The 22,323-nt window shown below is 39.8% G+C and overlaps 1 protein-coding gene across 2 annotated transcripts in view; it reads right to left on the bottom strand.

The window, feature by feature from the left end:
• PLXNC1 (plexin C1) overlaps positions 1-22,323 on the bottom strand; it is a 70,392-nt gene that overhangs the window by 20,571 nt on the left and 27,498 nt on the right. The window contains exons 8-21 of one of the 2 annotated variants that reach the window (XM_010711920.4): positions 21,941-22,016; positions 21,765-21,821; positions 17,592-17,731; positions 16,212-16,391; positions 14,793-14,880; positions 13,678-13,884; positions 13,375-13,566; positions 10,214-10,313; positions 8,935-9,036; positions 8,468-8,571; positions 5,390-5,431; positions 4,805-4,929; positions 4,043-4,241; positions 2,526-2,672 (exon numbers count right to left, since the gene is read on the bottom strand). In XM_010711920.4, coding sequence (XP_010710222.2) covers positions 2,526-2,672; positions 4,043-4,241; positions 4,805-4,929; positions 5,390-5,431; positions 8,468-8,571; positions 8,935-9,036; positions 10,214-10,313; positions 13,375-13,566; positions 13,678-13,884; positions 14,793-14,880; positions 16,212-16,391; positions 17,592-17,731; positions 21,765-21,821; positions 21,941-22,016 — 1,759 coding nt within the window. The remainder of the gene's footprint in view (positions 1-2,525; positions 2,673-4,042; positions 4,242-4,804; positions 4,930-5,389; positions 5,432-8,467; positions 8,572-8,934; positions 9,037-10,213; positions 10,314-13,374; positions 13,567-13,677; positions 13,885-14,792; positions 14,881-16,211; positions 16,392-17,591; positions 17,732-21,764; positions 21,822-21,940; positions 22,017-22,323) is intronic. The other variant, XM_085223106.1, reaches the window with a different exon arrangement.

The raw sequence follows: 22,323 nt of genomic DNA, 5'->3' as shown, positions 1-22,323 counted from the left end.
AGTGCCCTGCCACTGATTTCAGAGTTCTACTCTGCACTACATGCCTCCCTGTGTCTTCAAGTGCCTACATACCACAACACTCTGGACGCTGGCTGTCTGCATATGTGCTGCTGTAACTTCCTGACACCCCCTTTTGGGTTGTTTTTTATGCTTTGCTCTGAACAAGCATGCTTTAGCACGCCACTTTTGCAGGGCCTTCAAAAGGGGAAAATTAAAATACTTACAAAAGATTGCAAGACTGAGAATGCAACTGCAGTGACCGAATCTACAAAGGCACTTGAAAACTCAGCTCAGAATTTATTTGATGTAGAAAACAAAAATGCAGTCCTTTAGACAGTAATTTGCTTCTAAAGAAAGGAGGAACATTGCTCCCTGTCTGTACAATTGTGGTTCCCTCTCTGTAGAATCAGGTCTTGTATGTCCTACGATGTTAGAAATAGAAGAAAAGCTGACTCCTTCTACTTTAACATCTGTTAAATCCTGTTCTTGAAGAGAAAGCCTGCACAGCTGGCCTGCTTCATCACCCAGATAGCCTCTCAGTTCCACCCAAATCTATTTCACAACACAGTTTAGTTTACAGTATAAAACTCAGACAAAACACCAAAAAAACTTTCTCTCCATCCAGCCAGAGCCAGAGTCCTTAACACCCCATCTCCATAATTCCAGTGCAGGATACTCTCTCCTCTTCTGAGAGTTTTAAATGGAATATTCAGTCACTTCTCACTTGAGTCCAATATACCATAGGACCATGGAAGAGAAAGCTACTTTATTAATCTTCTAACACCATAGTTTATAAAAGCAGTTTAAAAGCAAGAATACAAAGTACAAGTCAGCAAACATTTGAGAAAGGCTTTTTGCTCTCACTTCCTCATCTATCCTCAGACATCCTTCCCCAAAGATAATGAGTCCTTCAGACCACTTCTCCTCTCTTCACTGCAAGCTGCCCACAAGACCTTATCAGTAACTGCACGCACAGAAATAATAATAGGAAATGAATTTAAGGCAGTATTCAGTAGATTCAGAATCAGCTATCCCCCAAGGTGCCTCTCAATGTAAATTTATGCTATAAATAAGAAAAGCCAATCAATTCCACAAGACTGGATGATCCTATGTTATCTATTAGCAACAAGCACATTGAGCTTTGAGAACATTTGACTGTAATTTTATCAGAGTTTTCAGCAGAAAATGAAAATTTAGAAATCTGACACAGAAAATTATTATTTCAGTGAGCTTCCTATATGACCCGACTTTTGATCTAGCTAATCCAATGGGTTGCTGATCAGTCAAAATTTCCAAAGTCATGAGTTTACTCCAATACAAGGCATCTTAGGACCTCCAGATCCAAACATGGAGGACATGCAGACCTGGAAACTGAAGCCTTGCCTCAGAGTATGGGCTGTGGAAAGGCCTGATTTTTCCTCCAGAGCCACTGGCACTTGCACTGTCCTTGCCACAGTAGCTGCTGCCCTGGTGATTTTTGCTCCCAAGTTCTGAAGCCTACTTTTTGGTCACACTTCCCAGACTCTGGAAACATTCAAGGTCAGGCTGGACCAGGCTCTGAGCAACCTGATCAGCTGCAGGTGTCCCAGCTCATTACAGGGGAGTTGGACTAGATGACCACTGAACTTCCAACTCAAATGATTCTATTACTCCACTCCTAAGTATGTCTGGTAACTACAACAGTAAGTCAAGAGCTGAGAAGCAATGAAGCCATGGAATGATTGGAAATGCAGATTTTAGAGTTCTCCAACTCAAAATAATTTAGAAATTCTGGAGAAAAATTCCACTTAATCTGAAAACCTTTTTCAGATCTCCTACTCAAAAAGTCATTACTTTTACATGCTCGAACATGCAATAATCTTTGCTGTCTATTCTCACAGTTTCAGAATGACAGTCAGGGAAGTCCAGTTTTCAAAGAATTCTGTGTGTAACTGTGAAATAGGAAGCATTTTGCTGTTGCTTTGGGAAAGAGATCTATGGTAAAGTTCAGAAACTCAGCTAAGTTTCCCAGATAGCTTAGTTTTAACTAAGCTATTAATTCAAATGCATTACACTGTAACCTTGTTAATTTGGAGCTAACAACATAGAAGCCCATAGCAAATTATTGCTCCCTGAAGATTTGCCACAAGAAAACACAACAGAAAAATAGAACCTCTGCATTTCATTCTTTCATTCACAGGAGAAGTGCAATGTAGTTAAAATTCTAAGAGTATGTTTACAATTTTGTAGAACACTTTAAAATCGTAAGAAATTTTAATACACTGAGACTAGACTAAACCTAACCTTCGTTAATTAAAACATGCTGTGAAGCAAAAGGTGACAGCTATTTTTAAAATGTATATTGGTAAAACATCCTCTCGTTAAACTCTATTGGATTTTGAAACTTTGTGAGCAATAGTAATTTTCTCCTTCTCTATCTGGGAACTTAACCATCACCTTTGCATCTAAGAGCCTTCATTTACCTTACTAGAAAAAAAGAAAACATTGTAGTTGCCTGTTTTCAGAATGTAAACTGCCAAACATACCACTGTTTTGAATTCAGACACTTGCCACAGCAGCCAGTCTTCGTTTAGCGTGTACAGGGCTTTGCAAGTTATTGCGTCAACAGGTCCTTTGTTTATCTTCTGATTGAGGGTTGTCACTAGCAAATAGAAAGGTTCACCAATTGTCTCCTAGGACAAGAAACAAACACAAAGAATGTATTTTTGCAGTCACTAAACAGGCATAAATAACTAGGAAAAAAAAGGTGTAACAAACATTTCCTTTTAACTAACGTATTATCTTGCAATTAGGAAAAGAAATCACTCTGAACACTATCTACTTATTTGTTTAACCTCCATGCTTTGTCTTTGCTTTTCAGTGTGAAGGACTCATGCAAATAGTAAGAGACAGCTGGAGTGTGTGGCATAAGAGCTCACAACCCCCTGCTGTGCACAAGTACACTACAGACAAGCTGCTCCTTCTCAACCTGGCAGATGCTTCCTAGTTCCACCAAACTGCTCATGTTTGGGGGAGATGTGCTCGTGTTCATGTGCATACTTCAGCTACTTCTTCCTTTTCAGTTTTGTGAGAAAACAAAGTAATATCTGGCTTCCTTTTAACTTACTTCTCTTATTGTGGTTTCTGAAAAAATCCTTGGGAGAAAAGCGGTGGGACATACACGGTCTATCAGTGAGAGTGAATGGTATTGAGCTTCCCCTTCCAAACTGCACCCCAGGATGCAGGCAAACACTTGAGAAAAGAAGGATGGATCTTTGGCTCCATGCAACACCATTCCTGCAGCCCAGCTGAGGCAATTTACTAGCAGAGCTCTGTAAAAGCAACTGGTGTACTGAGAACTAACCTCTCTGACAACTCTTTGTTTCTTTCCTGGGGTTTCAGGAAAAATGTTCAAACTGCTGAACCCCGAACGGTTCTTCTGCTGTATCAGTGGTACAAGTGGGACTGATACAGGTGATACCAATCATGCTTATCAGTGAGATACAAGCAGGACTGATACGAATGATACCATCGTGCTTTTGAGTGAGACAGGAAACATAACCAAGCACTGAAACCAAGAACAAAATGCTACCAAGAGGGCTAAAATAAACAAGCTGCAAAGGAAAAAATTCTCATCTTGTTTCCACCTGAAGTTATAGAGTTATTGAAATTTACAACGCTGTTTGGAGGTTAAAAACCCTGGATAGAAGTTTAGTTTTCCAGGAGATGGTTTTCCTTAAACGTTCACCTACACAGCAGCTTTCCAACAGTTTGCACAGACAGGCACAAACTGCATTTTAACATGAAATAATGGCTGATATGAGAAAAAGATAAGCTATGGCTGCAAAATTATCCAAATCTCATCCAAATAAATGAAACAATAATTTCTTACAGTCCATCTCTTTTCCTACATCCCCTTGATGATATGTCAACTAAACTAGAAGAGGGCACTTTAATAATGTGTTAAACAATACTTTATACAGATCCCAATAACATTCCTTATGGAAGAAATCAGTTAAAATATTGCTTTTGTATGTGATGCAGTGAAAAGATGTACCCATACCCGGAGAAACCCAGAAAGGCAAACGGACATCCAGTTTGTCAGCAATTTTTCTACCACAGATTCAGTTCGCCTAAGCAGGAGTTTAGGCTGCACGTTGCTTGACTGTTCCATCAAGTCCTTTGTCAACACTTCCAAAATATGGGTTAGATAAACTAGCTTAGTTTGTAGTGCAATAGTCAAGAAGGATGCAAACAAGCACCTGTTCAAAATAAAAAAAAACACAACAAAAGAGAATGCTATAATATCTGAAATTTCTCTTCCAAAAAATATCTTTAATAAAAGAAACACTTCTCAGCACAGTTTATATCTTAAATTTTTAATCTTTAGGCATTAGATCTGCCCACCGATGTCTACAAAAATATAAAAAATGCAAGTCCATCTGCTCTTGAGATTATTTTGTAAACATATAATTTGTCTCTACATTTAATTCTGCAGAATTACGACTGCTTTGGTGACAGAACATTTCTAAACTGTAAAACTGTTGATGTAACTGCAGGAAGTATTTACAGTTTTGATGTGAGCTTTCCTGCTCCTTTCCCTCTTTGTTTACATCTACAAACATTCTGATTTCTCTGTAATGGTTTGTTTAACGGCAATGTTTTTCCCTCCACAGTGTGTGCAGATGGAGAAGATGGAAAAACGCTCTGGAGAAATGTAAGTTTGTTTTGTAAGAAGTGGAAATTACATTTGGATGCTACAATCTACGTTGGCTTTTCCTGTTAATTCTCTGTCTTGAAGATGATAAGCAAAATCATACTATACCTGTCTTTCACAGAGAAATTTTTCTGCTTTTCAAGAGTGTGAATGAGAGTAACAAGAAAGTTCTTGTTACAAATTAAAGCATGCAACATGTTGAAGCTTTCATCCTTGCGTGTTTGGTCTCTGCTCTGTAACAGTTAAAGAAAAATAAGCAAACTGTAGTTTGGCTACCATGGATTCTTCATGTTCAGAATGATGGCAAGCAACATACGGGATAAGACCCTGGCCTCATTTCAATCAGCGGGAATTTTGCATTTCATGAGTCTCAGGATTTTACTTAGGATGAATTTGTGTACAACACGGAATGCATGCAGAAAGAGCATACGTTTTCTGGCATATCCCCAAAATAATGCCAACAGCTAAGTTTGCCTGTTATGTGGCACGACTAGATCCTGTTCATCTTATTTAAATATGCACTGGGTAATGGAATCTTACATATCAAATTTCTTCTACACATAAATCCATGTAACCTCCCCCATAGGGAAAAAGAACATACAGAAAATGCAGTTTGATGTGTTACAGGACAACACAGCCATAAGGTCTACAACCACTTCTGAAAAAATATTTATTGAGACATATCACACTTACCTGTGGTATGTCTTCACTGAAGATGGACGCAAAACCTCCTGACTAAAATATAAGACATGTGATATATATCATTCTGATGTATACAAGAAGTTTCATATGAAATATGCCAAGCACGTTCCCGATGGCATGCAACTTGAAATAAAACAGTGGAAATCCTGGCCCTACACAATGACTTCTTCTAGGTTCACCGAAAAGTAAACTCCAGAAGATAACCTGGTATTGATTTCAGTGCCATTGTGTGTTACTCTACGCTGCTGAGCTGCACTAGCACAGCAATGAAATAATGCTCTGCAGGAAAGACCGTTCGTTACCCTCATCTCCAAGCAAGTAAGGGTTACTCCTGGCTGCATGCTGCTGGAAAGCAATGATAGGGTTTTCATAGCACAGTGACACTTGAGTTCATCTGCCTCCATTCATGTCAGAGCAGTTTCTGAATGTTCCCAAATGAACTCTCCAGGAGGTCCACGCTGTCAGAGACACAGGTGCCACTGCACACCCAGCCCTAGTGAAGGCTATCACAACACAGGGACACCCCCAATTCTCTGACACTTTGCTTATGCTCCTTGTGTGACTCTCACAGCCTGCAAGTGCAGCATTCTTCAGCACCAAATTTACACTAATAATATTTACTATTGCAAATGTTTTATCTGTGATGCTGGCAGCCCCTCGTTTCTTAATTCTCCCCTTCCCACATGCCTCAGGTTTTCTTCTTTTCTATCCTCCTCATCCTCTACTGGCTATTCTCATCTTTTTCAGAACTTGTTCAGCACCCTTAACATCACCTACCAGTAACATTTTCTCTCCCTACTCCCCCACTGTCTGTGATGCAACCAGAATCACGTAGAAGGTTAAAAATAGTTGGAAACAGGGAACAATCATATTAGTGTTAAGCCAAACAATGTGGAAAATGGAGAAAGAACAGAGGTAATAAACCAAATTTCACAAGAAAAGTGAAAATCAGGCTGAACATAATGAGTACTTCAAGAATAGCTGTAACATCTGTTTAATTTAACACCTACAAGCATTAAGCTCAAACCAAAAGCTACCAAGCTGGACTAAATATAGAAAACTGGAGCAGCAGGAAGCTCAGAATGAAGAGTGCATCACTCTTAATTTTAGGTATCTGACTCCCTCCTTCAGCAACTAATCTCATTCTGAGACAGATGTCTCAGGCAAGTAGGATGAATCACATTGAGCTGTCTCTCCTTACATCAACTACAGAAGATGCTCAGTGAACAGCTTTGATGCTCATGTTTGAGCAGCTTAGATTATATGAGACAAAACCCACTGAACTCACTGGAAGGCAGAATGAGCAAAATGTAGATATCATTTGAACACATCAAGTTAGCAAGGGAAGTTGTGGTTTATCTTACTTTGACCTTTCTGACACAAGATTGCAATCTACTATGTCTTTTCTGCTTATCTGTAATATTTGCTTAATAAAGCATTTTTCTCCTGCCACATCCACACTGCACAAGGTATATTTGAACACTCATGCAATGTAAATGATAACCACTTAGCAGGAAAGATTGATACATAAGACATTTAATAACTTGCCTGACACTACATGGCTGCAGAGAGCTAACAGGCAAGTTCACTTCCTCCATTTATAGGTATTTCAAATTAAGATAAAGTCCTCATTGGAAACACTTCAGGGCTGCAAGGTAACATACAACGTGCACTTTGCCCCAGTGCAAAAAAAAAAAAGGAGTCTGTTCTTTTCTGATCTTATGTAATGCAATAGAGTGACACACTTTGTGCCTTTTTTTTCCCCTTTTTATTTTCTTTACACAGAGTGAACACTTCTGCCCAGTAAAACAAAATGAAATGAAAAAAGGCAGAAAGTAGGTTTTGTTGGCCCACTGAATTCAAACCTCCCAGTCACCCCATACAAATTAAACTGGCAGCATCATAGCAGGTTAAGGAGAGATACTGCAACTTCCTGCGGAGTGAGAACTGGACTCAAGTATATAAAGATTATGCATATGTACTACATTAAATATGAACCTGATATAGTAACTCCTATTTGGCACTGTACCAGCAGGAGCTCCAATTCTGCATTTGTCACATGGGTTTAATTTTATCACAAGGAGTCTTTCGTGGGCTTACATGCAGTGATAAAGCAAAGCAGTGTGCAGATAAGATTGCAGGACGAGGCCAAAGCAGTGATAAATGACATCTGCCAAGCAGCATGCAGCTAAACAAAAACAAAGACACCAGCTATAACTTAAAACACCACTGTACTAAGCAAACATTTCCACTCATTGGCATCAGTTACACAACAAAATATTAACAGCTGAGACCAGAGTTTTTGCCAATTAGTAAACGCCAGTCAGCACTGTTTAACATCATGGTATAATTTTGAAAGCTGTAGCAAATGCACTTAGCAGCACAGCAATGTGCCACATAAATAACAAATACAAATATATATATTTTTATATATATATATACAAAGGAAAATGTTCAAGAGAAGGCTTCTCCAGTCCTTTTATTATGCAGTGCCATAAACTACTCCAAAGACCAACGAAAATATCCACTTCCAAGTAGGACAGCACTTAAGCACTTATGTAATTTTAAAGAATTTGATTCGTATTCCTTTGAATCAAGGTCTTATCATTTCTGTCAGCAGCTTGAAGTAGGCAGTCAGCACAACTTGAGAGCCATCTCCTCATTCTAAAAGTCTAATTAGGAAATGTCATGATGATAGCTAGCATGTTACCTAGCCTGACTGTTACTTTAATTAGCTATAGCACAGGAAATGAATACATGAGATCAAAAAAGCAATGGGTAAATTATAGTTTTGTTAGGACGGCCTGAAAGGCGAGGCTGGACAAAAAGAAGCTGATGTATACACAACCCTTGAAAATTCAACAGCGGTGCTTTAACTACAGCATTTAGGCTTGGTTAAATATAGAGATGCACAGCCTTAAAGTGCTCTTTGGTAGCTGTTGATCTAAGAAGAGTTTCTTATGAAAACAATGTGCAGAGACTGTGTAGTATTTTGTTATTTGATCCATACCTTTCTAGCTTTTTCATTACTATACAGGGCTGACAACTGAAAGACTTGTAAATATTTACCTCTGGAAAGAAAGTTCTAATAGCAAAGTGTTTGTAGTCAAGGAAAGGAACAGTTCCAAAACTATCCACCACATCTAATTCATCCATCTGCAGTTCAGCAAATCCTGTAAAAACACCCCCCTCCCCACCCAGAGAGTTAGTTTACTTGACACAAAATCATCTCTACAGTTAAAACTTAGACCCAATACATGTCAAGAGGATTTGATTTTCTGAAGAAATCAGGGGGTGGAAAGTACCTATTTGTTTTTAGTTTCACTTGTTGAAAGAAATTATTACATGCAATCCTATTAGTTTAGTGCTATCTGTTACTGAGGAGCAGACCTGCATTAAAGAGGAACTCTGATGCAACACAAAAATAATTTAGCAGCATTAAATTAAAATGTTTATATAATTTGAGCTTCTTCTTGACAGTTTCAGATCAGAAATTATATTGTACACTGGAGCACTATAAAGCTCTTTACACCTACCCTCACGTATTTCTTTCCGAATCTCATACTCCAACAGTTCAAGTTGCTGACTCTGTTTACGAGTTAACTCTTTGGACTTGTATCTAGTAACTATGAATGCCACTAAAAAGGAAGAAAAACAGAGTCTGAGTACAGAAATTTCAGAACAGACAACTCCACTAAAGGCCCTATTTTAATATTATTAACAATATAATGTAGTATGGAGATTAATATTCAATTGCAATCTTCAGATGGATTAATGCTTCTACCATCATCAGTGTGGCAGTACTCATGAGCCCCAGTTCATCTAAACTAAATGATCTAAAACCGTATTTAATAAAAAACATTCCTGAAATGACATCTTGGAATTCTGAATCCAACATTTGAATCCTTATTTGAATGTACAGCACACTGCTATATACAACCTGTGCAGTGAGGTACAGCATATAACAACCACTTCTACTACTAACGGCCTACTTAAAGTAGCACTGATTAAAAAGCAGTTTTGAAAAGGAAATCCACTTCTAGACTGTTAAATTCTCCAAAGCTTATTTTGAGAGAGAAAAGGTGCTGCATATGGTCCATGTAAAGAATAATGCACTTTTTAAAAAGAAATCCAACCAAACAAAAGAAGAGGCAAACACCAAGCTTATTACAATAAACTGAAATGTAACAAATACATAACCAGGTCAAGACATTTAGAAAATAGGAGTGGCAAAAGGAGAAGGGGACAATTATGAAATGATGGTTCTTCCTCATTTTTGTAACGACCTACAAATTCATAAATTATCCAGATGAGACTAAGCAGAAGCACCACAATTAATGCCTGATGATGAACAGTTGGGTGGGGCTCATCCACCCCCTGGGAGGGGAGAGAATCAGCAATTCTGACTGTTGGAAAAGCCTGAGCATTTTGCCTGACATAAAAATACAGATCCTAAGGCTTGCCTCACTACCTGCTAGTGAATAATCCCAGCAGAATGGTCAAAATGACTGCCTTATAACATGCTGTTGTCTACTGAGATGGGACTACACCACCAGACCAGATTTAACTTTGCCTGCTCTTACCAGGAACAAGAGAAAAACACCAGACTGCAAGTGTCTTACACAAGAAAGTTGCATTATATGGGATGCATATATGCACATTGTCTTGTGCATGTATTTGTATATTTTTGATAAATTTCAGTTTATAATAAGCTCAAGGTTTCGCTCCTGTTTTGTATGTTTCAGTTTCTTTTTAAGCATTTCTTTGTGTTTATGTACAGCAAATCAAAAACTGAAAACATGTGATAGTACTTACCTATTATGACACCCACTACAATAGGTAGCAAAATTAGGACATATAAATATATGTATGATGACGTTGGTTTGACTTCAAGCTCAAAATTTCCTAATTTGACCTGAAGAAAAGCAATGGCTGTATTAATAGAGGACAAGTGTTTCAGCAATACTTACAATGGCATTTCACATATATTAAAAAATTATTTGAAGCACATTTGAAGCCAGGAAGGCAATAGTTAAAAACATTTCTCTGCACACATAGTGTTTATCTGTTGAGAAGAAAAGCAAGGTAAAACTCCAGCTGATAATGAGGGAAGTAACATTTGTAATAGAGGCCCTGGCCCATTGTCCTCTTCCCCTTTTCTTTGCAGATATTTCAACCTCTTCACATAGGACTGCTGGGTGCTCCTGGAGGTCAGCTTCAGAACAAATACAGCATACAAAACATGTACAACACTGTCCACAGCCAATGGGCTTGCCAAAGGCAGGACAGACATTAGTTCTTAGGAATACACCGAAGTTCTGAAACCTGTCAGACACTGAACTCAGGCACAGACCACTGCCGATTACGACAGAAGAAATTTTGCAAAGAAGGACCTCCAAGAAGACTGTGAAAACACATAAATAAAGGGTAGCTAAGATTATAAACAGACTAGAAGTAAAAATACACTTTGATACAGAAAAAGAATACCACCAAATGCTGGGGATAGAAATGAGCCTCAGATAATTGAAAGGGAGAGTTGGGTTGAAATTATTTTGGGTTACAGCAGAGAAGGCAGATTCAATTGCTGGCTTGTCACAGGAGGTGAGCAACCAGCAGACTGCCAACTGGATGGTCACACTGTTGCTATACCAACATGAGCAGGCAAAGAAAACCCATAGGGTTGAAAGGATACAGCTTTCATACATTTGGGGCTGAAAAGTACAGAAGAGAAAGCAGGCCTATTTCCTCCAGCAGATGTACTTTTTCCTTTGTTGTTTACATGTTTTCAAGCTCTTATACAAGGTACTTTTAGTCTGAGCCTTCCTAAGATCCCATTTGCTTTTTCCGAGGCTGGAATGCATTGGTAGCTAAACTTGATTAATGTATCTGCCTTTCTCCTCTTGTTATGTCTAACCAAAGTGCTCCTAAAGCAGAAATTTCTGTTACTCATCCCTGCTTACTGAAAACTGAGGCAAAACATTCATTTAATTTTCAGCTCACACTTAGAATATCTTTAATCTTCATCACAACCTTCCTAGTCTTTTCCTCTATTTATTTTGCTCATGAATCAGATTAAATATGGAATACCTGAAATCATCTGACTTCTGTTCCTACGTTCATTTCACTCTTCCTATGTGGTATTTTGAAATTTCCTTCTACACCAGTAATGCCTCCAAACTTTACGGCATCAGCAAATGTGATTAGTGCATACCTTATTTTTGTCACCTCCCCATACACAGCATTCAGTTGTTTTAATTTCTAGCATCTTCATAATGACCATGTTAAGTACTTTACTGAATTACTTCCAGGTACATGCAAACTATTGTTGTTTGTTGTTGAGAAAATCACTCATATTACCAAGTAAACAGATACAGTATAATCTGCTTTTATTAAAAAGAAGTTGGAGATTATTCCATTTTCCATTTATTTCTAGAGAGCCCCTCATTCAAAACACAATATAAAGCCGAAGACAGAGCTAGGATTAAATCAGCAAGCCTACTTTTGCTGAATTCTGTTTTATTTGCTTTTTAAATATTGGCTGTATATTTGTTGATCTCCAGTCATACAGTACTGTTTCTGTTTTTCTTTAATCTTTCCTACCAAGTCTATAATACCATGTGCCAGTTCTTTCTCTGTGCTGTGATGGGAATGAGCCCACTCTTCCTGCCTTGAGCCCCCTTATCTGTCTGAATCTTGTTTCTGTCACTAGAATGGCATTTTCTTCTTTGCAAACTGATCGTCCTGTCTTTGAGCCCATACTTGACATCCTTATTCTGAATGAAAACTGAGGCAAGAGAGATATCTATTCATAAGCCATGATTGTCTCATCTTTAGCACCCAGATTATCTTTTCTTCATAGAGGATCTACTTTTTTACATGATTGAACGTTATTATGATTGAAAAAAAAACCACATGATGATATCCTGTTTTCACATTTTTCTTGTCGGAAAAAAAAAATAAAAATTAAGCACCAGAAATAAAATGTTAAATTATTACTACTGCATTTAATTTGCCCTAGCAAGGTGGTGACCTTTTAGTGACAGTTATTCCTACGAAGCTTGCAGGGTGGCCATGTGATATTGCAAGGCAATGTTAATATTTAAATTCAACACCCATCTCAGAAAGACTTTTTCATGCTGTAAGTGGCTCAGATGGCCAGAATCCACAGATGGGAGATCAGTTAACAGTGATATGAAATTGAGAATAGCTTCGTTAATCTTTACTATATGCCATATGCCTTGAAGTCAATACAGTCATTTCTGCTTTATACCAGTTTTACACCAGCATACACTGCAAAAAGAGTCTGCTATCATTTTTCTTCCTTAACCAGGGTGATAACTGCATTAAAAAAAAAAAAAGTATCTTCATCACGGAGCAAATATCTTAAGATATTACTTAGCCTTGGAATCCATGCTAATGTTCTCATATTTGGCCTGGCTTTGTGCCATGTATTCATATTTTGGTCTCCTTGGTGCATGTTGAATTTTACCTCTTTTTTTCATTCAGAAATGCTTTCTCTTGTAGTGATCAAAATACTTAACTATTTCTAAAGGGGAAAAGTGAACAGGAGGACAGAATCCTTTCTTCTCGGTCACACTACAGCAGCAGATTACTTACAGATCCTGGCACTCCCAGTAATGCTTTATTATTAATTTCTGTGCTGCAGCCAGAGGTATGACAAGCTGCTACTCTCCTGGACCTTAGAAGGAGGAAGCTCAGTTTGGGCTGCACGAACCACTTCTTACACTACAATGGCAACCAGGCTGGAAAAGAACTGAGTACTGCTAGTGATACCTATGCTGGGGAGGCATGCTTAGATGTGAGGAACATAACCAGACAACCAAGTACCAGGGGAGCAGAAAATGCACCCAATTCCTCCCTCTAAAGGAACATTCATTACCAGAATGTGCTGGTACATTCTACAACATTTGTATAAACAACCTATGTTAAACTGTATAAAGGGAAATTCTACTTACAAAAACTTTCACTGTGGAAAAGTCAATCTTTTCTGTTCCTTCCCTTTTGAATTTGCACAGTATGGTGCTACGGTCTGGTTTTTCAGTAATATTTTGGACACTGAAGTATATCTTTGCAGTCTGTGAACCATTCATATATGACAGATAAACTTCTACCTCAGTTTTAGAAATATTCAAGTTGTCATTTTCTTTCTAGAGGAAAAAATTGAAGATAATAAGTAGTCACTAAATATGGTAAGATGTAACAGAAATTTCAATGACTGTTTTAAATAAGTAATTACAGTTTTTTACTTTCAAACTTACATATATTTTTAATTCCAGATCAGGATCCAGCTCAGTGTGCAGCTGATAGTTAATGAACACTGGGTCAGGGTGATAGTGCAATTTGACACACGGTACAAAGGTAGTTTCCACTTTAAATATCATATCAACAACTTTACCCTCCGTTGCATGGCTCAGACTTGGCGATAAGTAATGATACTCAGATTTATTTTGAGGATACTCAGAGATCTAGAAAAGCAATAGCAAAGCTGCGACAGTCATTAAGTACTCAACAGTGTGTACAGTTACAAACAGAGGCAATCAAAATGATTTTAAAGCCTTCCTGACTTCACACAGATAACTGGTAAACGTCTTCCCTATGATCATGACTGCATGCAGAGCACCTGAGAAAGCTTCTTTGTTGAGACTGTGTCTACTTTTAAGCATATTTACCACACTCTCTGTGTGTTGTTATAAGGCTGACTGAACACTGCAAAGGCAGCTATTTCCTGCACTGAGATGGGAACAGTGACGATGAATTCTCTTACCTTCCCCTCAATGGAGGTCCTATGAGACAGGCAGAACAAGCTTTTCAGCACGCTTGGGCACTGCCTGTCTCCACTCCTGCACTTGTCAAAGTGGAGTTTGTTACAGACATCCATCCCGTGGGCAACTCCACGGGGCAGTGCTACTGTTTTCTGGTTTTTGTGCTACAAATTCTGGGGGCAACAGGATGCACACCGCCTCACAGCCTTGGAAGAAGGCTTTCAACTCAATGTTATATCGTCTCCTCCTGTTTGCTGAGGCATTGGCACCATGTGGGTGCCAGAGAGACATACAAGATCCTCTCCTTTAACTGAACCACATCTGGAGCTTGAGGGGATGCTCAAGAAAGGACAGTTTTGGAACAAGTCTCTGGAGCATAGAAAATGTCACAGAGGATCATGCAGGAGAGTAGCTTATGTTTATCCATGATCCTGTACTCAGAATATATGCAACCATAATCCTACAAGTGGTCGTGTTTATTTTAGGAGGATGACTGATGTTAAGTGTATGTAAGCATTTGAAAAATGCTGAGATCCTCCTAAAACCTTAGGAACAAAACCTAATCTCTTAATAGACCTCCATTTGGTATTGTAAAGGAGATTAAGACTTACGGTGAGGTTTGATCTCTGGTCATCTGAAATAATCACTTTGTCCACCACATTCAAATTTCTACCAGTTGTAGTTATTTTGCGACCACCACTGTTAAAAAAAAAAAAGAAAGGGGAAGGCAAGGTTAAAATGATCTCTTTTCCTACAAATAAACTCCCTATTAAAGCTTTAGCTGTGAATGAATTACTCATGCATTTTCCTTTGGTAGCAGCCTATAAAATAGAGTCAACATGCAGGACAAGATAATTTGAGCTATATAGCGTAATGCCATCCTTTCTTCATAATGTTATGACAAATGCTTTTGCACAAAACCAAATGACTTCAAAGCGTACAAACACATACTCTTTTTCAAAAAAACTCTTCTTGCGCTTTCTTTTCTCACAGCCTAAGAACTAGACTGCAAGTTAATATTCTGACTTGAGGAAAGAACATCATGGTATTTCTCTGTCGTGAAGCAGCTCTGTCTGTGCTTAATTCCTGCCTTCCTCAGGACAAAGCAATGGTGCCAGGCACCTTGCAGGGAACATGCTTGTCAATGTTCATACCATCTGTCTCATCACACACAATGGTGCTTGTGTATGAGGGCTGGCTCATCATCTCTGCTGAACACAGTTGGAGTGGTTTAAGGTATTATTAATTTCCAGCTGTCTGTGCTGCATCTCACCTGGAGGCAAGGGCACGTGCCCTATAGCTGCTCAGCTCCTGCAGCTGCCAGCCCAATGCATTACCTCAAACCCACACTTGGCAGTGCTTGATGCCAAGATGTCAGCTTGAGAACATGAAAGCGGGTAAAATCCCTTCTGCTACTCTGCTGCACAGGCAGACGGACAGGTGGAAAGCTGTGCCTGAGAATGTCTCAAACCACCCTGCAAGTCTGACACCAGAGCTGAGAGCTTCTTGCAGAACACAGCAGAGGCTTGAAAGGAGGAGCTCTTTTGGCTTTAAAGAACCCAATCCTAAAGCAAGGCTGCACCTTCCACTTCAGTGCTGGGTATTTTCCCTTCCAATTCACTGATACTTTATATTGTTTCAAAGGTGAAGTGTATATGAGAACCAAGAAATTCATCAGAGTTTGAAAGAAAGTTAACTGAAATTTGAATTTGCATGTGCTAGCAAATTTTGGATTTAGCTTTAGCATGAAGAAATGACTTCTAACTTCTACTATGGAGACTTGAGACAGGCAGTAAGGAGTTTATGGAATCCTACAAGTCACAGAATCATCCTTGCATCTATTGTGACCCCATCTATATGTTAAATGTTAAATCAGTTCACTAGCAGAAATTCATCCTCCACAACACATTACTGCAGTCATCCATGCTCATATTAGCTGCAGTCTGGCCAAGGAAGAACGCTCACGCATACTGGCTTAGTGGAACCACATTTTAATAAATACATAAAAAGTATAGGAAGACACACTTTACCTGATCCAGGAGGTATTTGGTGTGATTCCAAAACATGCTGGCAGTGAAACATAATGCAGGGTGACTGGTGGTGAACATTTTCTCCCGTCAGCCTGTATGCATACACTTTTGGCCTCTTTGCGCATTGGTGGGAGAGCAAATGTCATTTGTGTATCATTTATCACATTTCTAACTTTAATGCTGGAGGAGAAAGAAAACAGTCACAGATGCTGAATCACAGATGCCATTATGTCACTCATTTGGTGTTACTACATGAAGCCTATAACCTAACGCAAAGGATGAAGAGAGGAAAGGAATGAATCTTTGAGCTGCCAGAAGGAAGTGAAGAGAGAGAGCAGGGAGTGGAAAAGAGAAACTAGGGCTTCTTTTGAATGAACTTGCTACATGTCACAATAATTATACAATATGGTACAGATACTGGTCTCAAGGCCTTGCGACAAGGCTATGTAATGCAATGAGTGATTTTCCTGCTATTTTGTACACAGTTCAAACAAAATGGTTCAAAAGCTAGTCAAGAATGAGAATCTTCAGATTATTCTTCTTTTTCACTCTTTTCTTGTTTCATTTTTCATCTTTTGCTCTTCCCTCCCTTTCTCTCCTTTCTTTCTTCCTCTCTGCTGTCCCTTCCTCTTTTTTTCCCTTTCTCTCCTTTCCTTCTCTTCTTTCCCCTTCTCTCCCCTCCCTCCCCACACTTGTCTTCCTTCTCTTTCTTCTCTCTCCCCTCTTTTTCTGTATCTCTGTTCTTCCCTCCCTCTCTCCTCTTTTGTTTTCCATGGTTCTCAGAAAATTCATGGTTGAAGTAAAAATTGAACAGTATCATATGAATACTTGCTCAAGTGCAAGTTATATAAAAAGGGCTTGGTAATCACAGGCAGCCACTGCAGCTGCTACTGAAAATGACTGATTGAGAATAAGATAGTCTAATTACCTAGGGTTTTACACTGTGCAATCATCAATAGAGAAAAGTACAAGTTGTTGCATGGGAGATTTCCTTCCCTGCCGTCTTGTCTGTGCCTTCAAAAGCCAAATCCTAGAATATGTGGGGAATAATCTGAAGCAGAGGAGAGCCAAAGAAAAGCTGAGGTTTTTGGTTTTCCTGTGACCTAATTTCTTGTTGCCTGCTGCAAGAAACAAAGGGCCACATGTACAGACATGCCCTAACCACTGTTGAGAAAAATTCCCCCCTACCCACCCCACATCTTGTACTGTACCAAACACCACACTCATTTCCATCCTTTGGGAATACTTGCTGAGGAGAGGTCCTGAACAGCTGTTCACACACCCTAGTGCTGCTAGGGAAAAATTGGGTTTGGAATCTAAACAAACAATTTACACTATGCAAAATAAACAGCAGTACTTTTCAGAGCTGTGCTAACTCACATTTCTTGTTTACATCCACTGCTTCCTGTCAGTATCAGTTTTATGCCTGATGCATGTGTAAAGTTTTCTCCTTTGACTGTTATTTCACTTTTGCCCAACGTAGAAATCCACAAAGGCTCGATGGAATGAATGTTGATATGCTATTAGAAAACAAAGCAAAGCAAAATCTGTTTATAAAAAGGCTAGGCAGTTAGACAGCAGCAAAAACAACCACCGCTCAGAAATGTGGGTTTGATGGCACTGAGATGCATTTTTCTTATTAATTTCAGATCTTGTTAAGTTTGATCCTGGGAAGTACTGTCAATCATAATTTCTTTACAAGCCAACTATTTTTACCTACATAATTTATACTTCAGTTTATCTCATAAGAAATCTGCCAGAAGGAATCACAATCTGACATGCTGGAAGGTATGTATCATGAAAACCCAGTTTGAAATGATACATTTTGCATGACTCTTGAAGAACTACGAAACAACATGAGACAAAAACCACAGTGCTGTCACTACAAGAGATTGGAGAAACAAACGAAGGTAGTTCTCATGACCTGAAAAAGGAAAGCAGAGTCAAATCCCAGAATGAAAAGTCAAGAAATAGCCCAGAATGAGCTTTACTACCTGAAGCACAACTGCAGAAATCTTTTGGTATTCCATTTTGATGCAAAGAAGCTCACAAATCTATCTCCATGCATTTAAGAATAACCCTAGTTTGCATCAATGCTGTCAGTCTTACGTAAGTGTGCCTAGTTTTTAAACTGGGCTTTTCTATGTGTTTTTCTTTGTGTATCTTTAAAACATTTACTTACTCTAACTTACTAACAGCACCAAGAAAGAGATTTTTTTCCTAGCATATTGACTTGATGTGATTGTCAGCATCTCATGTTTACTCAGTTTTGATGCTTCCCTATTTTGATAATCAGTGTCAGGTTCCTCTCTGTGCATCTTTCAGACATCAAAAGAAAACTGTAAACATTCAAAAAAAACCAGGAAAATACACATGTGAAACCAAAATGTTTGAAACCTCCTCAGGGAAATTATTTCTGGCTTGGTTTTAGACTGTCTGCACAACCAGTTTTAGTTCAGTTTTTAGAGTTTTCTGATTATCCTGATTTCTGCTAAGTCTGCCTGTGGATGTATTCTTGAGTAAGTTCAGCCCCTGACACTGAGAGCTAATGCAATATCTCTTAGGAAAGCTAAGAATGTTGTTGCCACAGAGTTTTCTCCCCACTGATCTTTTTGTGTACACAGATTGGCATCAAGACTTTGGGCTCATTTTCTGAGGGGATGGTGTGGGTCCCAATCCCAGTCCTCTGCAAAAAAAGCCACCGCCTGCTTCAGAAGTGCATTTTCCCCACACAGTACCATCAGGCGCCTAAGCAATGCAGAACAACCATGAGACCTGTCACAGCTGACTAAAAGCCACAGGTTGTGCCTTAAGGAAAGAGCAATGGAGGGCAAAGGCCAGGGCCAAAGGGCTTGCAAAAGCAAGGAATTTGTTAATGAATTTCCTTTGCTCCAAGGTAACTTCTGGTAGGAATAATGGAGGAGGGCAAAGGAAATGCCTGACAAACCACTGAAGGGGAAAGTTCACTCCCACCCTGACCTGGGGATCAGATTAATCCTTGGTAAGTGAGGAAGATGAATGAGCCAGAAATTTGAGATCCTGAAGCCCTCGAAACAGCAGTGCCTTACTGCAGTTACATCCTGCCCTGTCCTTCCGCTTGTGCCCCAGTGTCTCACACATAGTCACAAGCCAAACACTACATAATGGAGGCCAAAATTGCTTAGGGCTCCCCCAGGCAACCAGGAGGATCATATAGTATCACAGAAGCACACAGAGACCCGCATAGCTACATTAAGACAGCAAGCACCAGGCAGAAACACAGGGTGCCCAGGGGTGCAGGCAGAAAACAAGGCCTCTTTGAACTGCAGCTCACATCCACTGGGTGCTTTCTTCTAAGCAAAGAAAGAAAGATGGTGTGGTTGTTGCAAAGAATGCTTTGCTTGCATTCTTCCCTCTTTTTAAGCTAAGTTGAAACCAGGGTGAAGAGAAGCTTCACCCCAGCTAAGCCTTCACCACAGTGCTGTGACATGGGCCTCCTCACTGCACCCTGCCGTGCTGGATGACGTCAGGCACATAGGGGCAGCTCTGGGGCCAGCTTGCCTCCATCACTGGAGAGCCAGTCTTCAGATCTGCCTGTGGCAATCTGCAGCACTTTCCTCAGCAGCGAAGAAGCTGAATGCGGGAAAGGCAAGGCTTTCTTGCAGGCCAGCTAGTTTGGCAGTCCTTATTTCCTCCGAGCAAGGGACCCACTGCCCCTCAGATCCTGCACACGCAGCCCTTGCTTAGCCAGAAGAGGCCCCTGCAAGTGTGAGGGAAGGAAACAGCAGAGGCAGAAAGTCATTTATAAAAGCCAGAAGTTGTGAGGCACGCCGATGCCATGGTGATGAAAGAGAGGCACAAAGAAAGGGTGCAGCAGGTCCTCAGGTGATGTAAATCAGCACCACCCTGTCAGCTCCAATAGAGCTCTGAACTTCGAGACCTAGCCCCAGCCCGGACAGCATAGTGCTTCCCTGGGGCTGTGTAAACAGTGACAGCCACATCCTCAGAGCTGCGGTTAGTGCGGCTGCAGGTCACAGTGAGATGCTTGGCAATGGCCTGGTTTAATCAGCCTCTGCCTCCCCGGGGAGCTCATGCCTGTCCCTGCACTCCTTCAACAGTGCTGGCACAGGACTTCGAGCCACACAGAGACATGGATCATGCCGCCGACCCAGCTGAAAAACAATCTGCTGAAACAAAACATTGATTTCCAGCCAAATCAGTTCCCCTGTCAAATGCACGTGCACAATCACTCCTGCTGTTGTTGTGGTGCAAGGGGAGGAGGGTGCAGGCATGGAAACCAGCAGCTGGAAACAGGAGGAGGGCTGGAGCTCTCATCACCAAAAGAAAGTGTATTAATATAAATGCTGTGCTAGGGTTGTGGGAAGACACAAATCCTCTTTCTTGACCCTCCAATATGTTCTTCTTAAAGCCCCAGTAGTCAAAGGAAAACAGGATTTCAAATGCAATTTCAAGTCCTCTGAAAGGATCAATCATGTCTAAATAAACATCTGTCTTGGGGCTGCCTCTAGTGCTTTCACAGCCTTGTCCATCACTGTCTTTTCCAGATAAGGCACGTGGAAGAAAGCCATCTCCCAAAGAACTCCAACTATTTACCAGTGTCAAATTAATTCACTTGGAAGCAGAGCAAAGAAGAATTTCCTCTGTTCTTTCACCAGCAATAATGCTTTGTATGCACACCAAATCCAGAATATTAATGTTCAGAAGCACAAGTATTGAAATCACACTCTTCTCTGTGGAAAATAAAACAAATTTTGTGATCTTGTTTAAGGCCTCAGCTGGATTTAGGAGGTAATTCCTGTCTTCACAGGTAAAAGTTTGTATAGTTCTAATGAAACATTTAGAGATAAGAACACAGTGCCTATTTATACCAACCATGCTATCATTCACAGTAAAGCAGAAACCAAAATGGGTAGGGAGCAAATCTCTATGTAGTTACTCATCAATCAAATTTTTCTTCACTACTCATTCCTCTCCTAATACCTGCATGTCATAAGCAACCAGGATGACAAGATTGCTCAGTTTTATGAAAAAAAATAAAATCACTTGATCATAAAGAATAAAGAGATAACCTTGTGGTTAACAGGCTGTTCTATGAGGAAAAAAGAGTAAGTTCACACACAGTCTTTACGATTTCAGGAGAGAACTGAACAACCAGATTCAGACAGGTACTGTGCCACCAGTAACATTCCATTCTGGTGATCCAGCTTGAGTGGGATAGATGGAGGTTAGTTCCATCTCCAGTCTACCCACAAGCTTTTGTGGAGTGCCTAAACACAACAAACATGGAATTTAAGTAATTCTGCAAATACTGCATCTAGAGGTAGTCATGTGACTTTTGCATGCTTACTGTCTCAATGCGTGGATCTGAAACCCAAAACTTTGCTGGTACCTTTAAATATCAACCAAGCACTAAGAAAAACAGTTTCAATCCAAGAACATTTTCTATGTTCTTCATCCATAACCGAGTTCCTCTGCAAAGTCCTCTCATTTTGCAAAAATGTCTCCCCCCACCCACAGTACTTCAGTAATGCTGATTTCGAAATGCTAACTAACCTCTGATTTCTGGGCTGTGATGATATCCTTGGAAGAATTTTGGACACTGCAAATATCCTGAAAAAAATCAGCATTTCTCCATGTCAGGACAAGAAAGAGACAGATTACTGCTCAGATGTAAACAATACAACAAAAAGGTATCACAGGGGATTCCGGCTCTCCTCAACAAACTTCACCTGGCAGGCAGTGGCAGGAGAGACACGTGTCCAATTACAGCTGGCACACTCACCGTCGTGTATGCACCGTGAACAGCTGTTAATACACAGAACAAGAGATTTTGTAAGACCAAGGGACTCAATCTAGATTCAGTCATGAATGTAAATTTCAAGTGACAGAAAAAAACGCGCAAATCCAAGAGAAAAACCTGGCAAGCATGTAATGAAATACGTAAAACATAACCTGAGTCTACCCTCCAAACCTACTGTTCTGTTATGCTTATTCTGAGGACAAATTTAGTATGAAATAGAGTCTGTGTTAAGGTGCTGAAAGTCATATATTTCTGAAAAGCAAGAAGCAGGCAGAGCACTTTATATTTTATTTTGCTCTGATCTTCACTGGT

The sequence above is a fragment of the Meleagris gallopavo genome, chromosome 1 (genome assembly GCF_905368555.1).
Source record: "Meleagris gallopavo chromosome 1, MGAL_WU_HG_1.1, whole genome shotgun sequence".
In the NCBI taxonomy this organism is placed as follows: domain Eukaryota; kingdom Metazoa; phylum Chordata; class Aves; order Galliformes; family Phasianidae; genus Meleagris; species Meleagris gallopavo.
Note: the sequence above shows the minus strand (reverse complement) of the source record. Positions and strands in the feature narration are given on the sequence as shown.